This window comes from Petaurus breviceps, unplaced genomic scaffold, assembly GCF_028583685.1.
Source record: "Petaurus breviceps papuanus isolate PSGF00001 unplaced genomic scaffold, PetGlider_PUasm1.0 90633, whole genome shotgun sequence".
NCBI lineage: Eukaryota > Metazoa > Chordata > Mammalia > Diprotodontia > Petauridae > Petaurus > Petaurus breviceps.
This window is the reverse complement of record NW_027187293.1, coordinates 3,502,395-3,523,821: the sequence shown is the minus strand read 5'-3', so window position 1 is coordinate 3,523,821 and position 21,427 is coordinate 3,502,395. Positions and strand designations below refer to the sequence as shown.

General features: G+C 38.6%; 1 protein-coding gene across 1 annotated transcript in view; it reads right to left on the bottom strand.

The window, feature by feature from the left end:
• Positions 1–2,059: 2,059 nt before the first annotated feature.
• The window catches only part of GREM2 (gremlin 2, DAN family BMP antagonist), a 138,852-nt gene continuing 119,484 nt past the window's right edge, over positions 2,060–21,427 (bottom strand). Inside the window, exon 2 of the mRNA XM_069064482.1 lies at positions 2,060–3,657. Within this exon, the coding sequence (XP_068920583.1) occupies positions 3,150–3,656 (507 nt within the window). The 5' untranslated portion in view covers position 3,657 and the 3' untranslated portion in view covers positions 2,060–3,149. The remainder of the gene's footprint in view (positions 3,658–21,427) is intronic.

The window sequence follows — 21,427 nt, the reverse complement described above, 5'->3', positions numbered from 1 at the left end:
TAACCTTCCAAGGCACAATGAGACTTCGATTACATATAATCCTAGAGTATCTTTATTTGTTCTATAATTTAATAGTACACCTATAAAATAATTACATTATACTTATAGCTTTTTTCTTCATTTGTAAAACAAAAAACACAATTAAATACAGTTTGAACCATTATAAGGTAAACTTAGTTTTTACATACAATAACCTCCAGAAAGGGCTTCACACTGAAACTTTCATATTGCTTTCATTGATACCCCTGGAGAGTGTGCATGTTTGTTTTGTGTTTATGTATAGCTTAATTTGCATGATCTTCTAACTTGGTTACAGGGATTGACTTTGCAAGACAGAGTCAACAAATGATGCCCATGTTGGCTCCTCAGAGCTCCTTCCTTACACAGATTTTCTGCTTACCTTTGTAATCTCAGAATCTTGCTTTTAATTCATCACTAAGAATAAGAATGTCAGTTCTTAAATTAGGTAAGATTTGCCCATCCTCCTTCCCCTGTTGATCTTACCTGCCTACTTCTACCCCCACCCCCATTCTCCAGCTTCCTTCACCAAGTTTGTAATCCCTTTAGGGCCACCATAGGTTTAATAGAGAAGCATGACAAAGGCAGGTGCTGAATCCAACTATCTTTTCAGTACCACATTCCCCATCCTCATAAATATGAATCACTGATAGAAATTAAAGCAGTGACGCTGGGAAAGGAAACAGGATAATGACTTCTAGCTCCCCAGGACTCCCCCTGAAATCCTGTGAAGACCTTTTTAAACTTAATAGGTAAATGTCAGAAGGAAATGAATCCTCACAGTTTCAGACAGAGTATTTCTCTCATGGAACAGGGAACCGAGCCATCATGGACCTCCTTAGCAGGAATCTCTTAACAATTTAAGCTTGGGGGAATAAGAGGGTCACTTCTTTAGAAATGACTCAAAATTGTTTCAGAGGATGTTAAGTCCAATAAACATACAAACTGTTCCCACTTCTAGGACTTTATAAATCCTCTTTCTCACAAAGAGAAACTGGATATTCTTGTGATCTTAAAAAAAAAAAAACCTATAGGATATCAGTTCCTTGAGGCCAGAGACTTCATATTTTAAAAATATTTTTGAAAGAATATTTCTTTTGTTTTGTCTTTGTAACTACACTTTCTACTATGGTAGCTTGTAAGTAAATAGGCACTTGATAAGTATTTGCTGAACTTCAATGAATCATTTCAGTTATTTAAACTTTTATTAGCCAGTTGAATAATGCAGAAAATTGTATAAGTCACTATGAAAATGAGGGTCCATTTGGGAAAAGTTAAAATTTTGATCCTGGAATTACAATACATCTAGTCCTTAATAAAAAGGTACCTAACCTGGGATCCTTGGAATCCCAAGTCTGTGGATAGATTTCAGGGTATTCCTGATTACAAATGAGTATTTTTTTTTCTTTTTACTAATCTCCAAATTAAAATTAGCATTTCCTTTCATTATGATTTTAAAACAATATTTATGCTGAGAAGGCTCCACAGGCTTCATCAGACTGCAAAACAGGTCCATGACATGTTAAAAAGGGTTAAGAATCCCTGATTTAATAGCTTAATTTAGTTTTAATTGAATGCATTTCATTTTTTATTTCTCTCTGCATAGGAAAAAGGTCTCAAATCCTTTGTCTCCTAAATTCCCCTTTCTTTTAGCAGGAAAGGTCAATGCTTAGTGTCATGGCAGTGAAAGTAGTATTCTTTCTTGTATCTAAACACCTTAAAAGTTAAGGGGCCTTTTGTTCTTCAGCTTAACAAATAACTCCATTCATTCTCTCCCTAATCCTCTCCCTCCCCCCGACCCTGTGCCAAGATGCTCTAGTACCTTAAGTGAAATTAGTGTTTCCCCCACCCTGCCCATCCCCAAGCATAGATATTTAGCAATGAATGACTGGCTGGGAAATATTTCCGAGTGGCAAGCTTCTGTGCACCTCTAGCTACCATGAAGCTGGTCTAAGTGGAGGAAGATTCCAACCCCAGCAACTTGGTGTTTCCTCAGAATTGTCATCCAATGCCAGAGTCAAAATTGACACGTGAAACAGTATGTGGATAGGATGATTTTACTTTTAACAGCTCTTTACTACAGGTTGATTATAAAAACCAGCGTTAATGTAGAGACCTTTGTGTGTAATAATATTCTAATTGCAGCAACAAAGCATGCAAAACCAAAATCTGTCTCAAGTCCATGAATGGGGGGAAAAACAACGACAATAAGGTGAGGAAGCTGACACCAACCCATGCTTTAGGGTGGGAGGGAGAAGGCAGTGTGGTATAGTGAATCTGGAGTCAGAGAACCATGTTCAAACCCTGCTTCTAACATTGACTATTTGTATGACCACAGCCTAATCACTTTGCCTCTCCAGTCTCAGTTTCCTCGTTTGTCAAATAAGAGGATTGGACTAGATGACCTGAAAGATCCCTTTCAGCTCTAGAACTAGCTATGATCCTAAGATCCTATGACTTGAGCAAGGTCCCCTAGGGAAGCCAAATCATTGGTTCAAAGGGCTCCCAGCGTCTTCTTGCAATCAGGCTTGTCAAGAGTCTCCCCATAATTTTGTTTTGTTTTTATTTGAACCATGTGCTTGTCTGCATCACAGCCTCAGGCAGCAGTGGTGGCATGAAATCCACAAAGTGAAAAGCTCCCAGTTGGGAAATACAGTGACAGTGAAACCATAGAGGCATCTTTTACTTCACATGGATATGGTTGGAGTGTAGGGTTGAAAAGGAGATATATTTCTTTTCTTTCTTTTTTTTTCCCACACAGTGGAAACGTTAATGCTGGATTTAACAGTGCATCACCTAAAATATCCTTCCAATTTCTTTCTTTCTTTCTTTCTTTCTTTTTGGTTGGTAACTGTTTTCCATCTTCTTCCTTAGGGCTTGCTTCACAGCCTGGTCTTGGATGCAGGAATCTTGCCAAGGGGCACCTGGGAACACATAAGCCAAGCTTCTATTTCCGGTCACAGAGACACGGAAACCTGCATCCCCCCGAGAGAACTGCCTGCTGAAAGGGAAGGGACCAGCCAGTGCGTGAATCTGCTCAGAGGAAAGGGATAGAGGCAGCAGCAAATCTGACAGGAGGTGGGGTGAGGGGTCCCCCCGAATGCTGAGCAGCATCCTGCCACTGTGGCCATTCACTGTTTGTCTGAGTCACTGAGGTTCACAGACATGCACCGGCACTGCTTTACCTTCTGAATCTTTTTGTGTCGGTAGGGTGGGTCCTGCCCTGGGCACTCTAGTTCTACCAGTACAGAAGTGACCCGCTGGGGCTTACAGAAGGCACAGGACTGGAAGGACTCTTCCTCCTTCTTCACGTGCCGAGGGATGTAAAAGGAGTTGCACTGGCCGTAACAGAAGCGGTTGAGGATGGTCCGGCTCCGACAGCCTTCTTCGCTGACCGTCTGCCTCAGGGGCTGGGTCTTACACCAGTCACTCTTCAGATATTTCCGCTCAGTGACCACTAGGGCCTCCTGGCTAGAAGCCAACACTTCCTTCATCTGATGTTGCCACCTCTCCGAGTTGTTGCTGCTGCTGTCCTTGTATGGGGAGGGGATAGCTCCCGGGGGCCGGTTTTTCCGGGCTTCAGCCACCTTCACCAGCATTGCCACCAGGAACAAGGAGAGAGAAAGTTTCCAAAACATCCTGCAATAGGAAAAGAATAAAAAGCATCGATTAGGAAAGACAGTGGGGGCATGCTACTTGCTTCCAACATAGCCCTTTGCAGAGTTCAATGAGAAGCAGCAGGACCTTTAAGAGTCATAGTTTCAGGAGATAAAAAAAAATAGACTTGTTGACCTGCACTTATAAGAGTTCTCCATCAGAAACACGTGTTTGTTAAATGCATACTATGTGTAAGGGCACTGTGCTAAGCATTGGGGATTTAAACGAAAGGCAGAATCAGTCCCTGTTCTCAGAGCGTACATGCTAATGGAGTAGACGACATACAAATAACTATGACTGTACATAACTTATACAGGGCTACCTGGAGGTAAAGTTAGAGGGAAAGCGCCATCATTGAAGAGGAGTAGGAAAAGCTTCTTGCTGAAGTTGAGATTGTAACTGAGACTTGAAGGGAGACTGGAGGTGAAAGTTAAGAAGAAGAGAATTCTAGGAAAGGGGAAATCACAGGGTCCTCAGGGCAACTTCACTTAATAGCATCCATTTGACTGTAACAGAGGTCTTAGAAGCAGGAAACTGAACTATCTATCGACTACCTGCAGAACAATTAAAAATTTGCAATGTCCTAGATATTACTATGCAAGGAAAAATTTAAATGGGTCAATGAACTGAAAAAGTATCTAACTTCCCTTGGGATTTAATGCATGAGCATGCACAAAACTGAACTTTACAAAATTCCCTTTTCTTGTCTATAAAGTGGAATAATGATACTTTTAGGAATTACCTTAAAATATTACTTAAATATAAACTATTAATTATTGTTACTGTTACCTCATCCTGTAAATTATTTCTATTTCCTTCCACAAATGGAAGCATTATTACTATCATCCTCTAAAGTATTAAGCATTATTATACTCTCTCTCTCCAAATATATATACATATATACACACACACACACACACACATATATATATATACACACACACACACACACACACATATATATTGTACTATTTTGACTACTGTATGAAAAAGGGTGTCTTTGCTCTTTAGAGATGTTTAATGAAGACAGACAGCATAAACATGTAAAAATAGACATTATATGAAAAGTAGTTGAAGAAACTGGTTGGGAGGAGGGCAGATATGTTTAGAATGAAGGAAAGAAGGTAAGGGTCATAGACCTAGATATTAAAGGGACTTCAGAGGCCATCTTCCAACCATAGCATTTTATGAATGAAGAAACTGAGGTGAAATAACTTGTCCAAGCTCACACATTAGAGATGGGATGTGAACCAAGCTCCTCTGACCCCCCTTCAGATCTATTCACTCCACTCTATCATTCTGCCTCCTTAGGAAAACAATAATTACACGGCTCAGCTAGATTGATCTCTTCCAACTAAGAGATTCTGCACAGCATTGAATTAACTGAACAAATTCAATTCAAATTCAACTAATATTTATTATTATTCTTGCATAACAGGCAAGTATTAATAGAAATTAAATCTCTTTGTCATAATCATTTCTTTCCAGCAGGAAAATCAAAGAAAGTTTGGTATAATACCAAGTTGAACAATGCATGAAAATGGATATTAAATAAAGACATAATTATGATGCCTATGGATATAAAATATCTAATAAGCTTTCATTGAAGACAAGAGAGTTTAAAAAAGGCAAGGGAAAGTGAAGAATTGAAGATGAGGAAGACAAAAGGGTTTTTTATTAAAGTTTTAGCAAATCATATTTTTTGAAAGTCTTAGAACAACTTTTTAAAGGTCTTTTTCTATACTTCTTTATTCCCATGTATATAAGACATATAAAAATAGTCACCCCTCCAAGAGGTTCATCGAAAACATGAAATAATTGACCTATTAAGTTCAATTATATCATTACATTTGCAAAGCTATTTGAGCTTTCAGTGGTCTTAAAAGGAAAGCATTCTGGTTCCTTGTTTAATAATTTCCAAAATTATTAGCATTCTAAGTAAATATGACTCAAACTTGATAAGCTGCAGCCAGGAAACATTTACAAAATCAAGCCCTCATCCATCCATCCATCCATCCCAGAGCCCAAAACAAACACGTGTCATTGATAGAACAAAAATCTATGTTTCCCTCAGCATATCCTAATTATATTGTCTTTGAGAATAGCATAGAAATATATTCAGACCACTTGGGGGCAAATATTTTTGGAAGCCATAATTCTGGTTTGGTGGTTAATAAGTGTGCTTTTCTTGAGCACATCTTTATTTTTTTTAAACATTTATAAAAGATTTGGTGATCCTCCTTAGAAGTTATTCCTTATAAGAGCCTGAGAGGAAAAGAAAGCTACTGAATTCTCGGAAGAAGAAAATGAAGCATATGAGAAGAAAATGTTATAAGGTCAGACTAGACTGTGCGGGACAAAGTTGGCCTTTCCTTTCCTGTCTCCTCTTTTTCCTTTCCCTTTCTTTCAAACAGTATTCTTACCCATGACCAAAAAAGGAAAAATGGTAAGGCTAAAGGTGGGCTAAAAGCTCTTCAGCTATAGCTTTTCCTTTAGCACTCATCCCATCAGCTTTAGGGACAAGCTGAGGCAGCTGCTGCCATTGACCTATGTGTTCAGTACTGAAGTAGGAGAGAGTGTGCTCTTCAGTATTTAAGTACTACATCCAGCCCGACTCCTACAAAATAGGTGATGGAAGAATTTCATTCAGTAGCACAGAATCCTTAGTCTTGTCCTCATGCACTTTGACTCAATAAGAAGATGTTTACTAAAGTCTACTATGTGCATCATGGTAGGTGCTAGGAATATAAAGATGAATACACAGTCCTTCCTCTTAACAGGCTTAAGTGATAATCGTGCAGTGGCAGATATTACAGGTAAGCAGACAGAAGATAGGATAAAGGAGATATGGGGTAAAACGCTCTAGAAAATTCTGAGGAAGAAACACTTTGGTTTGGTGGAGGTCACAGAATGCTTCATGTTAGAAGTGGCCTTTTGTCCAAGCCTTGAAGGGAGAAAAGGAATCTGAAAAGGACACATGAAGAAGAGGTTCGTGCTGGGCATGAGTGCCTGTGTGAATGTAAACAAGTGCACCCCACCATGCCACAGTTGTTCAGCCATTTCAGTTGTATCTGACTCTTTATGACCCCCTTGGGATATGTGGCAAAGATAACTGGAGTGGTTTGCCAATTTCTTCTCTGAATTCATTTTACAGATAAGGAACTGAGGTAAACAGGACTAAGTGACTTACCCAAGGTCACACAGCTAATACATATCTGAGGTAGCAAGTGCCCAGCATTCTATCCACTGTACTACCTAGCTGTCCTAACATGTCACAGGACCATCGCCAAAAGAGACCTTAGATGCCACTACATCTAACCTGCTTATTTTATAGATGTTGACTTGTTGAGGGTCACACAACTAACAAGTGCCTGAGGCAGGATATGAACCGAGAGCTTCTCAACTACTAGGCCAATATTCTCTGTACTTTGTCACCAGTTTTGTCAAGTTAGGTAAATAGTTTATATTCTAATTTAGCTGGAACCCTGGTACTAGTAAGAGTTATGGAGTGTAGAGTGGAAGAGTTTGGGACAACAGTACAGATTGGTACAATGGAATAAGCACTGGGTCTGGTACACCTAGGTTCCAATTGGTCTTCTGATGCTTCTTCCTACATGTGTGGATATGGGTAGGTATTTACCTTCCTGCGTCTTAATAGTCTCATTTGAAAAGAAAAATTAAGGGATTGGATTACTACAGATGGCCTCTGAGGATCCTTCCTAGCTTAGATAGATGATGTTATGCATCCATGGAGGACAGGTTAGGAAATTGGTATTTGGTCCTAGTGGCAAGAGAGAGCTACTGAATGTTTGGGGGCATGCGAGTGATGAGATCTTTGCTTAGGAAGTTTATTTTGGCAGCTATGTGGATAATTTCCTACTAACACATGAATTCAGCTTAAGAAGCATTATCTTTTATAGATAATCAAAGATTGCTGTGTCTAAACATGGGGATGGACTAGTCATGTAGTGAGAGCAAGGGCAAAGAAGGAAGTGGCCAGGAGAGCTTGCTCACTGCACTGATACTTACTTAAAGTAAGATACTTATTTAAAGTAGTATCATGAGACCTAGAGACAGGCACATGATATGGACCACCCATCACAGAATTGTGGAAGGACACAAAGGGTCACAAAAGAGGAAAAGGCACAGACAGGTTATCATCTGTAGCACTGGAGGGATTGCCAGATGATGGGATAACAGAAATGGTGAAATATTGAAATGAAGACTGGATTGACAGGTAAAGGCAAAGGGGATAGGAAGGGAAACTGAAGGTAGGGAAGACAGTTAGGAAGCTATCAAGGCAGTCCAAGCAAGGGCCATGAGGAAATGAAACAGGCTGGTAGTTTTACAAAGTGAGAGATGGGGATAAGTGTGAGCAGTTCCCTCAAGGTAGAATCAATAGGATTTAGCAGTGATGGTGGTGGTAGTGGTAGTGGTGGTAGTTTAATGGGGACTGATAGACAAATGATTGGCCTCTCAGGAATGTCTGAAATAGCTACCATCCATAACACTGAGGACACTTTATTCTGCCCTCACATCTTGAATTCAGCTGTTATCTGGAGAAACTCATAAATAAATCCTGTTGGTTTTATTAACTCTCCTGCTGGTCTGACAATGTTGTCAATCAGCAGGGGAACCAAGGTTATAAATGCAGATGACCTAAGCAGACTGGGCTGGACAAAGACGCTTGTGCAAATAGAAAGACCATGGGGTCCTTTCATCCCTAGGAGTTGCTTTTGGTACAGGCTATTTAACTACCACAGAGAGGGATGGACAGTACCAAAGTTGCCTAGTTTCTGAAATCAGACTGACCAGAGTAAAGGAAGCACCTTTCAAGCTTTTCTAATTGTAGTCATTTAAAACAGTATTCGCCATCAGGAAGTGCCACAGCCCAAGGCAAAAGGGTCCCCAGGAGCCAGGCGACTGAGAGGCAATTCTGATTGTAACCTCCAGGAAAGGAAACAGGAGTGCTGAGTCATCATTTTCCTTGAGAGGTGTGTGCATATCTAGGGACCTCCACCTCTCTGGAAAATTCTGCTGCATCTATGAGCTAAATTCTTTGTCTAAGAGCTGGGAGGGTGGGATATCTGTGGCTTCTCTACTCTGACTTGAAAGAATAAATGAATGAAGTATTTAGTAGGTACACATCCCAGGACAGTCTCTGCTTTCAGGCGGCTCACCTTCTAATAAAAAAAAGGTTTCAGCTGCAAATCAGATAGAAAGATCCCATGGTCCATGTGCAGCAGCAAAGCAGATGGTAATGTCCCTGTCTTACTTAATATCATTTCAGCTGTGATTAAATGATATCAGTTTCTGATGTTGAACCATTTCACAGTCCCACCTGGCTTACATGAACATAATGGTTGGGGACTTTCTTCTAATATTCTGCATTAAGCTGAAGGGCCATATTGCTTCTCTGTCAGATAGCATCTATTCCTTGTCCCCTTGGATTGAACAGAGTGCTCAATTCTCTAAACCTGAATATATCTGTGAGTTGCTCTTCCTGGCATTTATATAGTACTTTAGGTTTTGCAGAGCACTCAAAATATGTTATCACATATTATCCTCAAAATAAACCTTAAAGATAGCTATTATTATTAAGATTCATTTTACATAAAATTTACTAAATATAAATCCTGAGGACAGGATTGAAATTCAAGTCTTCCTAATTCTTTTATAGAAGTATTATCAGGGGTGGCTAGGTGGTGGAGTGAATAGAGCACTGGCCCTGGAATCAGGAGGACCTGAGTTCAAATGCGGTCTCAGACAAGTAACACAAAAACTAGCTGTGTGACCTTAGGCAAGTCACAACCCCAACTGCCCTCCAAAAAGCAAAAAAAAAAAAAATCCTTAAGGAGGATTTAAAAAAAAAGAAGTGTTATCAAAAAGTGTCCTATGTTATACCCCATTTTGTGTTGTACCCAAGCTAACCATCTACCTTGCCCATCCCTAGTTTCTACTCTGCTTCAGTCTCCCTTGGCCCATTGACAGAGCCTGCTTGTGCAAGGCAAATTTCATTATTCGTATTTTGGGAGTCACTTTGGCAATTAGAGAAGAGTCATTTGATCTACCACATCTCCATTTGAAGGAAGAGATAAAAAGAGGACATAGCATTTAAACCCTGAGACTGAGGGTTTTATGACTAGATGAAAAAGAATAGCTGAATTTAACCACTATCTCCTGAAAAATATAAAAATAGCAGAAAATATGAAATAAGAAATATGGAATGTAAATGTGTATAATGTGGTCAGGAAAGGACAGGAAGTTATTCTCAGTGGCGGACAAGTCTGTAGTGGAATGACCAGGGCACCCTGCATGACTCAACAGAAAAAAACTGAACATTTCTTCATCTACTTTTCCAAGTGATACTGCCCAAGTGGAATGGGGAGTGTCATTTCCCTCCAGGAGAGGTTTGATTCCTGCTTGGAAAAAAATGAGATTATGTTGCCGAAAGGAGCTTCCAAACCACAGAAGAATCAAACCATTACAATTTCCTTCTGTTTCTGAATATCAGGTGGGTCCTGACAGTGGCATCACTCACCTGTTTGTTTGTTTTGTTTTTTAAATGAGGTAATGTCAGGAGTACTGGTATCCAATTCAGAAAAAAAAAAAAACCAAGAACCAAAAAGCAAAAAACATTCAAACTGAGTGGGGGAAAGTGGGAAATAGGCATCTAAGGAAGGTCAGCAGGATCTGGGGAAATGCAAAAGAAGTGGGAGTCAGGAAAAAGATTTCTGTTCCTCCATCTGCCCAAACTATGAGTCACTTTTCTGTTTCTCAGTTTTCTCCTCTGTAAAACAGTGTTAATGGTACTTGCCACCACCCTAGTCCATAGGGATGTTATGAGGAATGTGGTGTTGAATCCTGGAGTAATCCAAGAACTCTCAGGGGGGTAAGGGAGGGGGATGGGGAGAAATGTCATTACTTTTACTTGAAGCAAGGCTCACAATGGTGATAAATTCTTTAAGACTTTTTTTGTTCAGGGACATTGTTCTCTTGGAGCTGTTACGCTGTCTAATTTTTTCCAATAAAGAGGTTTTTTTTTTAGGATCTTGCCTGAGAGAACAATGCTGCTGAAATAAGAGCAGAGGAAAAAAAACCAAAAACAAAAAAAACAGAAAACGTCAGTTACCCTCCACCAAGGCACTCCCTTTCCCCTAGTGTTAGTCTTGTGTGTTGAAGACAAGTTTTCGAACAACCATTTCCACTTGGCCTGGAGCAGACAGAGAGTTTTCTGCATTTGTATATGTAAAAATTAAAGAGGCCTGTTTAAAATGCTTTCCACAAAATCAAAAACATCCTACCCATGCACCCCGTCTGACCCACCCGGTATGCTGCTCACTGCTTCACGCTGCATTTGTTTTGTATATAGTGTGACCAGTCGTGGAGATGGTGATAAACCAAGGAGTGGCAGAACCATTTCCCCTTTGTACTTTCTCTGGTACACATGAAGAATTCTTTCCTTTTCCTATTTTTCCTGGTTCAGCACACCCCAGTGAAGTTGACCTTTGTGTTCTTCAAAGCATCTCACAAGAAGAAAAAAAAAAATCCAGTGATTCTAGACACTATCCAGCAGCTGTGAACCTTTCTGATAGGCATTAAAAGACAATGGTACATTATAAGAGACAGCTGTGGTGTCACAGAAAGAACACTAGCCTGGAAATAAGAAAGGCTTAGGTTCAAATCTCACTTCTCGTACTTATGACCTGCATGAATGTAAAAAGTCATTTGGAGAAATAATAATACTTTTAACCCACGTTTCTACAACACTTTCTTCAAAACATTCCTGTGAGACAGGTAATGCAGTCATTATTATTTTCATTTCGCATAAAAGGGCACCAAGCCTGTGAAAGAAGGGACTTAATGAAGGTTGCATATAGTTGGTGTATGAAGGAAAAGAGAATGGTGCCCCAGTCCTCTGAATTCATCATCCTTTCCAATAAACTCCATATACTTACTTCACTAACCTTCTGTGAACTCCAGTGGCTTTTGGAGATCATCCAGTTTCACCCTGTCATATTACAGATGAGAAAACAAACCCAGAAAGATCAAAAGATACAGTTAAGGTCACATGCAGAATTGGTGATTTCAGTATGCTAAGTTCATTAATAAATCAATAAAATAAGAATGGTTATATCTGCCCTGACTACTTCTCAATCACATTCTGAAGATCAAGTAAAATAATATGTATTTGGAGCTTTATAAAGCCTTAAAGGACTATGTAAAATGGACTTTCATAATATTGCTAACCATCAATTAGGAAAAGAGAAACTGAAATCACATAACCCAGACCACTTATTTAATTGCATTTCAGGGCACAAATTTTCAGGACCCAAGATCTTATGTCTATGTACCACTCATTCTCCTTAGACACATTTCCATGCCCTTAGCCTTACAACTAATTTTTGGAGAAACATTGAGTTTTCATGGTTTAGCCCTCAGAGACAAAGCCAGGGCTTTAACATTAAGAAGAATCCAGTGACAAAAATGAAATGTCAACTCTTGATCCTATTGTATTGACTTTGTATACTGATTTCAGTCTAAACTATGTCTCAGAGAGGCTGACATCGAATGAAATGAACATCAACAGGCTTACTGATTTAAAGAACTCAAGGGGATATCAACTTAAATGATGTGAGCCAGTTATGAGTCAGTCTTACAGACCAAAGTGAAACTAACCCAAAGGAACATGGCTTCAGATGGCTATGAACACATGCAAATATGGTTAGCATGGAAGGTGAATGAGAATTGTCAATATAAGGAACTAAATTTGGATTTATAATAGGTAAAGGGTAGAGTAGGCAGAGTAATATAACATATTAAGAAAATAGACCAGTAAAGAAATCTAGGAACCAGACTGGGGGTTGGGGATGGTATAAAACATTTGAGTAAGGATAAAGAAAGGCAGAAGCACAAATATTATCACCACTGTTCTATACCACAAACTACATAGAGAGAACAAGAAAATGGATAAAGTTGTAAAAAAAAATAAACCTGGCACTGAGGCGTGGACTAAAGATGATGAAGTTACTAAGGCATCTGTTGGATCTCTCTCTTTGGCCAGCTTTCTCTCTCTGCCTCTCTGATGAAAGTAGTCAATAATTTCTTGAATTACCTTAATGATAATGTCATTCTTCAAAAAGATAATGTCATTCTTCTTTATTGGAGAAACCAATAAAGAGGAATTCTATTATAGATCTGATTCATGTGCAATAAATGAAATTGATTCCTAAGGTAGAAATAATGGAAATCCTGAGCATGCATAACATCTCTATCTTAGAATTTGAAATTAAGGTGAAGAGAACAATGCATAGTCTGAAATGCACCCTAAATTTGGGGAGAGCAAATTATAAAGGGTTCAGCGAAAGGATAATTTGGATCTGATAGGCTAAAATTGTGTAGGGAAAGTAGACTCAGAAGGAACAGGAAATTCTTAAGAATTAAATGCTATAGACCTTTGGTAAAGTTATCTAAAGAAATTGAGGTAGATACACAGGGAAGTAATTGATCAACTTTGTTTCTGTCTTCATGGTGTTTTTTAAGGCAAATATGAGAGAATTAATTTTTAAAAAGCACACTTTGGATAGAATTTCCTGGAAACCATGCCCTCAGGCTCTAGAGGAACCTGTCCCTGGGCTGTCTTTACTAGTGAATATATGCGATAACTAACACTTATATACTGACTACTATGTGGCAGGCACTGTGCTAAATAAGCACTTATAATTATTATCTCATTTGATCCTCATGACAACTCTCTTAGGTAGATGCTATTAATATTCTATTTTACAGATGAAGAATCTGAGAGAGATAGAGGTTAAGTGACTTGCCCAAGGTCACACTGCTAACAAGTGTCTTCAGCCATACCTGAACTTGGGTTTCTCTGATTCTACGCTCAGTGCTTTATCTATTGTGCTACCTAGCTGCCCTGAACGTAGCCCAACATATCCAGCTGGCTCTAGGCAGAATAATCCTTGTCATTCTGTCCATGAATCCACCTAGACCACCTTGCTGTATGCCTTGTTGACATGCATAAACCCTCTTTCCCTTGCTTTTAACTTCCTATTCAAGACACTGGATTCAAATCAATACTAACCATTATTTCTGAAAGTGTTTCTTTTTAAAAATATATTATTATCAATGCTGAATTTGAAATACCTAAGAGGCCAATGGGAGGCTGTTAACCAAAGGAAACAAGCACAAGAGAACACAATTGAAAGTTCTGAAATCATCTCAAGGAACATGACCATAGGGACAAGAGTAGAGGGCACATCTGATACTAAATAGAAATAGTACCTACCAAAAAAACTAAATAATGATAACGCACCTCTCAGCCTTTTGTGCATTAGAACACAAGCTCCTTGTGAGGGGGAATTGCTTCACTCATTGTATTAGATTCCCAACAGTGTCTAGCATGCGGTAAGTGCCGAATACTTTTCCATGGCCTTAGTTATTTTAGAGCCATCACTAGGCATATTGGTTTTCCATAGTTGGGGAGGAATACACAAGAACTTCCCCTCTAAAGAAATAACTGACGCCAGATATTTTAAAAAGTTACAAAAAAGGCAAGTTTCTCATCCTTGTCAGCCTCCCACTTCTGTGGCTAGGAAGACTAGTAGGAATGGCACAGATCTGTATAGAGTCAGGCCCCTAGGTTTCTCCTATTTTAGTGTCTTCTAGAGATACTAAAGTCCTTGAAAAAGCCTGCATTTAAACTGGGAATTGCCAATATGAAGAAACTGAGAAAACACATTTCTATTTGAAAAAAAGTGTTGTCCTAAACAGACAGCAGAAAACACCTGTTCAACTTGAAGTTTGTTCTTAGAATGTCCAATCACAATTTTGCTACTGCGACCCCATTCGCCATGTCTTTAATAATCTCTAGATTCTGTAATATGCTCCAAATCCCCCAAATTTATCTTTCACCATCCTCAATTTGTTTTGTCTTTAAGAGAAAGAGCTTCATACTCTACCTTGGAAAGCACTGTGTGACCTGCTTGAAGTCCATGACCTAATTACCCTCCCCCACTTTGTATAAACAATAAAAATATCTTAGCCAAGACCCCAAAATGAAGAGTACTAAATTAATTGTTTGACAGATATGTGCCTTCTGGTGTCAGAACTGTCATCTATTGAAACTCAAATACGCATCCCCGAAGAAACAACTAAGCTTATCATGAAGTAAGCATATTACTCATCATGGAAGTAACTGGTTAAAACAGGAAGCTGAGAGATGGCATACTTATTCTGAACATCTGGTTACATTCATCCATGGTCCACCTTTTCCCATTACTCCTTTCCCAAGCAGATGTCTTTTCATATCCTTAATCTGTCTTCCCCACCACACAGTGAAATGGTATTATCATGGGGTCTCCCACTTTACAAAAGTGTTAGTTATTGTTCTGCCTCTGTTATTTCCAGAAATTAGATGAAGACAAATTTTTAAAAATGTGACTACTAATGCAGACCAGTTCTTGTACTATTTAAAGCCCACTCTCACATAGTTCACACTTCAATTCCAAACTTGATAAAGTTAATTAAAAGGAAGTGACAATGTCCTTAATTAATCTTCAAGCTATTGAGAATTCTGTTCCAAGTCTGGTCCTCTTCCTGAGGAGTAAGAGTTTTGAAATTCTGGTTTAGTAATCCTGGAATTGACAGTCTGAAGCATACCCAAAGCAGCATTAGTCAAACTAAGTACCACACCAAAGAGCCTAGACAAAGAAAATGACAAGTATGACAAACTGGCATCTGACCAAGTTTTAAGATTTTGATCATTTTGCAAAAGAGTAGACTATCATTCAAAAGAATATTCAATATGTGGCTATCAACATCAGTATAGACACCCCCCAAATAATGAATTAATAAAAATAAAAGAAGCAATTCAATCAAAAGATCTATGATTTTAAGATGCATGAAACTGTTTCTATTTATGCTCCTTCCTCTCTCCATTAGACACAGAATGACATGGTTCAAGGATGGATTTTCAGTATTATCTAATCCAACCCATCATTTTTCTGATTAGGAAACTATGTCTAGACAGAAGTCACTGGTGTCAAGGACCAAACTAGGAAACTGATTTCCAGATTTGATGGTCTCACCTTAGACTAGGTGAAGAGAGTCTGAAATCACAACTTGTGTTCTTAAGGAGAAGATACTTCCTTTAAAACAAACAGAAATTGAGACTCAAAAGGTTGGAGAGCTTAACCCAACAATGTTCCTAGTAAAGCAATAGCTTGCTTATTAAGGTTCTGTTAAATTGGATTGACCCTGGCTTAGCTACCAAATAGTTCCCTATTTTCTGCTGGTAATTCACAACTAGGAGGAGTTTCCTACTTAATTAATGTAATTGGATTTCTTGGAAATATTATAACCAGTACTTTCACTTGCCACAACATCAATTTCAAACCCCACTGCATCTGTTAACAGTAGTATCTGGCATAAATTGTAAAGAATTTGCAGATAACTTTAAAGTTGAAATCCCTCCCAGGCTACAACTGTCTATTCTTGATTTTATGTAGAAATCTTACAATTTAGAAAATGGGCATCATGGTAGATATTTGTGGGTAAGAGGTCAACCACATCTGCTGGGGTTGTGAAGGGAAAAGATCATACATAGCAGGCGCATGTTTTTCAAGTAGTTGGTCTTAATATTGGAATTAAACAAGAATAGTTCGCCAGAACTAAATAATAAGATGCTCAGTGGGACCTGGAAATGCTACATAAATTTTTCTACATAGTGTAAATATTTCTAAATACAATGAATTATTGCACCTTTATTTTATTTTTGCAAAATGGAAAAACAAAACAAAAACACAGGATTTGTATGCAGAAGACAAGTGTTCAATTGCAAACCCTATAACTTAGTCACAACCTGTGAGATAAGGCTAATCACAGTGACTTTTCCACATCTTTTAATTCTTTCTAAAAATTCTCATACTCTTCCTCTCCCTCCACCTACCACCCCTTGAACTGAGCCCCTGGTTAAATATTTCACTGAAATAATGAAGGCCATTCACAGGGAACTCCATCCTCTTGCTCATCTCCCATCACTCAGTTGTCTTCCCCATGCATATTCTCCTTTACACTTGCTTCACAGGAAGGGGTGCCCTTCTTCTTGCCACAGCAAATTTCTCCACATGATCTGATCCATCTCATCATTTCCAGCAGACGGTCATCTCTATCACCCCCACTCTCTCTCAGACCCTCTGTTGCCTATAGCTAAGGTCTCCCTTATCCTCATAATAGAACTAGACAAAAAAAAAAAACAATAAAACCTTCACGCAATCGTTCATTCACCCTAGCTATGCCATTTCTTTTCTATTACACCTCTCTTTCATGGTTAAACTACTTGAGAAGGCCATCTGCATTTTATCTTGCTTTTCTCTCTCTACAATCTGGCTTCTGATCTCATTATTCAATTGAAACAGCTCTTTCCAAAGTCACCAATGATCTCTTCAAGGTGTACTTATTTTTTTTTATCACATTTGTGACTCTAACCTTGTTCAGGTAGTCAGCCTAAATATTGCTCCACATACTTTACAGTCACTTAAAACCCTGTTTGCCTCAGCTCCTCATCTGTAAAAATGATCTGGAGAAGGCAATGGCAAACTATCCCAGTATCTCTTGCCAACAAAAGCCCAAATAGGGTCATGAAAAGTTGAATGTGACTGAAAACCACCACCACTATCAACTCTCATCATCATTATTATTATACTGTTGATACATTTCAAAAAGGGATCATAAGAACTCTGGATCATCAGTTTGAATCAGTTTGGCCTCATCTTTAACACTCTTATTTCAAACTTATATCTGCAAATACCCTGGAGATAGCAGAGGATTGGTGCAATGTGTTTATCTTTGGTTTCTGACTTCATGTCATTTATAAGTCATTTATGACCAAGCAAACATTCTGATGACATCGGGTTCTTCATCTGTAAAATGAGGGTGGTTGACTTGATGGCCTCTGAATTTTTTTTTCATTTCCAAATTCATACTCAGGATTAAATATAAACCAGTCCTTGATCTGAAAGAGTTTATATTCTACTGGATTGGTATAAGATACATACAGATAAAGAAAAAGTATATGGAAAATATTTGGGGGGGTTAGGGGAGAGCTAACAACTTGATGACAACTAGTAAGGGAAGGCAATGTGTGAAGATGAAGAAATTCTTCTTGTAGGAGATGGCACCTGAGTTGACTTTTGAAGGAGACCAGGGATTTCAAGAAGAGAGAGAGAGAAAGAAGGACATTCCATGCATAAAAGATATCAATGCAAAGGTACATTATTCAATTATGTATGACTCGTGACCCCATTTAGGGTTTTCTTGGCAAAAATACTGAAATGGTTTGCCATTTCCTTCTCTAATTCATTTTACAGATGAGGAAACTAAGGCAAACAGGGTTAAGTGACTTGTCCAGGGTCACATAGGTAATAAGTGTCTAAGGCTAGATAAAAATTCAAGAAAATGAGTGCCAGACTTTCAGGCTCTTTATTCTATCCACTGTGCCACCTAGGTGCCTATGATGCAAAGGTATAGAGGTAATAAATTATATATGGGAAATGGCAAGTAGTCTAGTTGTAGCAGTAGTATAAGTAACAAACGAAATGATAATAAAATAATGGCTAACATGTATATAGTGTCTACTATGTGAAAGGTATTGTGCTAAGTGCTTTACCAATAACTCATTTGATTCTTACAGCAACCTTATGAAGTAGATGCTATTATTATCCTCATTTACACTTGGGGAAACTGAGGCAAACCAAAGTTAAGTGACTTGCTTAGGTCAGACAGCTACTAAGCATCTAAGACCAAATTTGAACTAGGGCTCTCCTGATTTTAAGGCCCAATACTCTATGCATTGCACTATCTGAGTAAGAGGGAGAAGCACAGTTTATCTAAAAAGCTAATCTGGGACCCAAGGGCTTTGTATTTTGCTCAAGAGGTATTAGGGAATTGCCACAACTTTTCAAATTGCAATGTGACATGTTCAGATATATGAATTAGGAAAAAAATCACCTTGGTAGTTGTGTAGTATATGGATTAGAGGGGGAGAAATGAGAAGCAGGGGAGCAGTTAGGAAGCCATTGGAAAAACCCAGATGAGAACTGATGAAGCCTTATCTAGGACAGCAGTCATGTAAGTGGAGAGTAGGGGATGGATAGGAAACATGTCAACAAAGGTACAACTGGGGTCAAGGAGAAACAAGACTCAAGAATGATTCCAAAGTTGAAGTTTGGGATACTTTGCCATTTCCTTCTGACTGGAAGAATGGTGGTGAGAAACAAAAATAGGGAAATTTAGGAGAGAAATGTCTTAGGACAAAGATAATGAGTTTCATTTTGGATGTATGGAATTTGAGATACCTATGGGACCTTTAGGCAGCGATATCCAACATGCTATTGGTGATGTAAACCTCTGGCACTGGACAGAGATTAGGAGAGATGAGATCCCTGAGCGAAGACACGGAGAGAGAAGGAGAGCCTTGGGGGATATTCACACTTGAGGGGTGGAGGACTCTCAGCAAAATATTTCCAATTGCCTACTCAGACTGGAATGGCCATTTTGAAATGAAGTTCTCTTCGTATAGAACCATATTAAAAACACTCATCCTAGGACAGAAAAGATGTCTTGTAAGTAAGGTATGTCCTTGTTGGGATTCTGTATCAGCTTTTATGATCGTTTTGGGGGTTCTTTTAATATCTATAGGTCTCCTTGTTCCTGATTGTTTGGATGTTAGATCTCTTATCTTGTTCTATCCTTTGGTATTTAAGTCATTGTTGGTCTATGCAGGTTCTGATAAACATTTTGCCCCATCTCTGCTTCTCACTGACTGGCCATCTGGGTCCCAACCTAGTCCATTGCACTTTTTCTGTTTGAGCCCATCAGATACCCCGCAGCTCCAATATAGTGTTGTTGACATATGGTAAGCAAAGTGACATTATCTGCCATTAGAAATGTCAGTTAGCCAATTCCTATTTTTCCACAGCTCTTCAATTATTCTAATGCCCAAATTTTAATTTTGAATGAGATTGGTAAAAATTGCCCTACCTGATTTTCTGGCAGGCAAAGTAGCAAACACCATAATATCACCCTGAGGTTCAGAAGAAAATAAAGCAAGAGGGCAGCTCCGTCCTGAAAACAGGTGTATGTCTACTCTTTTTTTAAAAGGTAACTGAAGAGGCAGCTAGGTGGTGCAGTGAATAGAGCACCGGCCCTGGAGTCAGGAAGACCTGAGCTCAAATCCAGCCTCACACACTTAACACAAAAAACTAGCCATGTCACCTTGGGCAAGTCACTTAACCCCAACTGCCCTCCAAAAAAGCAATTTAAAAAAAAGGTAACTGGAAAAGGTTAATACACATCCCCAACTACCTAGCATAAGATCAGAGACTGCATAAGGAAGGCACTGTAGACAACAGCATCATGTTTAAAAGAGCTTTGGGAAATAGTATATGCCAAGAATTATACAGAAAAGGCACTGCTTCAAGATGATGCATACATAAAGGACCATCTCTGCCTTGGAAATGGGTAGAATGAAGTAAATTGTTTATGCATGCAATACATTTATTGACTGCCTATGATATACATATTTTCAAATCCCAAGGGCATAGACCCTCTTGCTCTGATCAAATGAAATCTCTATATAAAGTGATTTATAAAAAACCCCAAAAAACAAAAATAAAGCTCAAAACTAGTCTGCCATGGAATGGTGACTCATACTTATAGTTCCTGCCTCTTAGGAGGACTAAAGCTGAGGAATCTCTTGAGATCACAAGTCCCACTATGCCAATAGAGTCTCCACATTAAGTTCAGCCTTAGTACCGTGAGCTCTGGAATTGGGAGGCCACCACATTTGCCCCTATGGTTATATATGAAGGTCAAATCCCCTACACCAATCAAGAGAGGAGTATGTTTGTGAAGAGCTGTTGCTTCTACAGCCTACATAAGATAGGGAGACTATGTCTTAAAAAACACATACACACTAAACACAAAAAAACTCGCAAAAACAAACAAAAAACCTCCTATTTTATATATTCTCTTTATATGACAGACTCTTGTTTTTCCTTTGTATTTGCCCTTTTCTAATATATTTCTAATAATTTTAATGTAATTTTAACAGGATGCATTTATTTTGTTTGGATGTACCTTAAGCAAACTTTATAGAAAAATCATAACATATGGTGTAATACAAACACAAGAAATGTCCCATTCCTTTAGAAAAAAAAACTTTTGTTGATTATATTTGCCATATTTATTCATTTTTGGTCTAAGATTTAGGGAGGAGAGAATTATCCCGGGATATGTATCTTAATTGTCTTTCCCTGGCAACCTTAATTGTTTTTATTCACACTCTGTAAGAAACAATGACTCACTTGGAGTTACATAGAAATCAGTAACAATTAACTGTAATATAGATATTTTCCTTCCTTCCTTCTTTCCTTCCTATTCCTCATTGTTTAGTGGGAAAGACTGCATTCATCATTTCTAACAAAAGGGAGAGGATTTGCAAGTGATCACGATGTGCTTCATTAGATTAAGGATTTCCTTTCTTTCTAACATGTATAGAAATTTCCTCAGCATGGTCAAGAGTACTATTTGGTTGATTCAAACATGACAAAAACGTCCACTATCCATGAATCCAGTCCAGGACCCAGAAACCACAGTCTGTCATTGATACAGCTCTTTATGGTCTTCATAGCTTTTCCATTCAGTAACTCATTCGATTCTCACAACCTCCCACCTCCCTGTG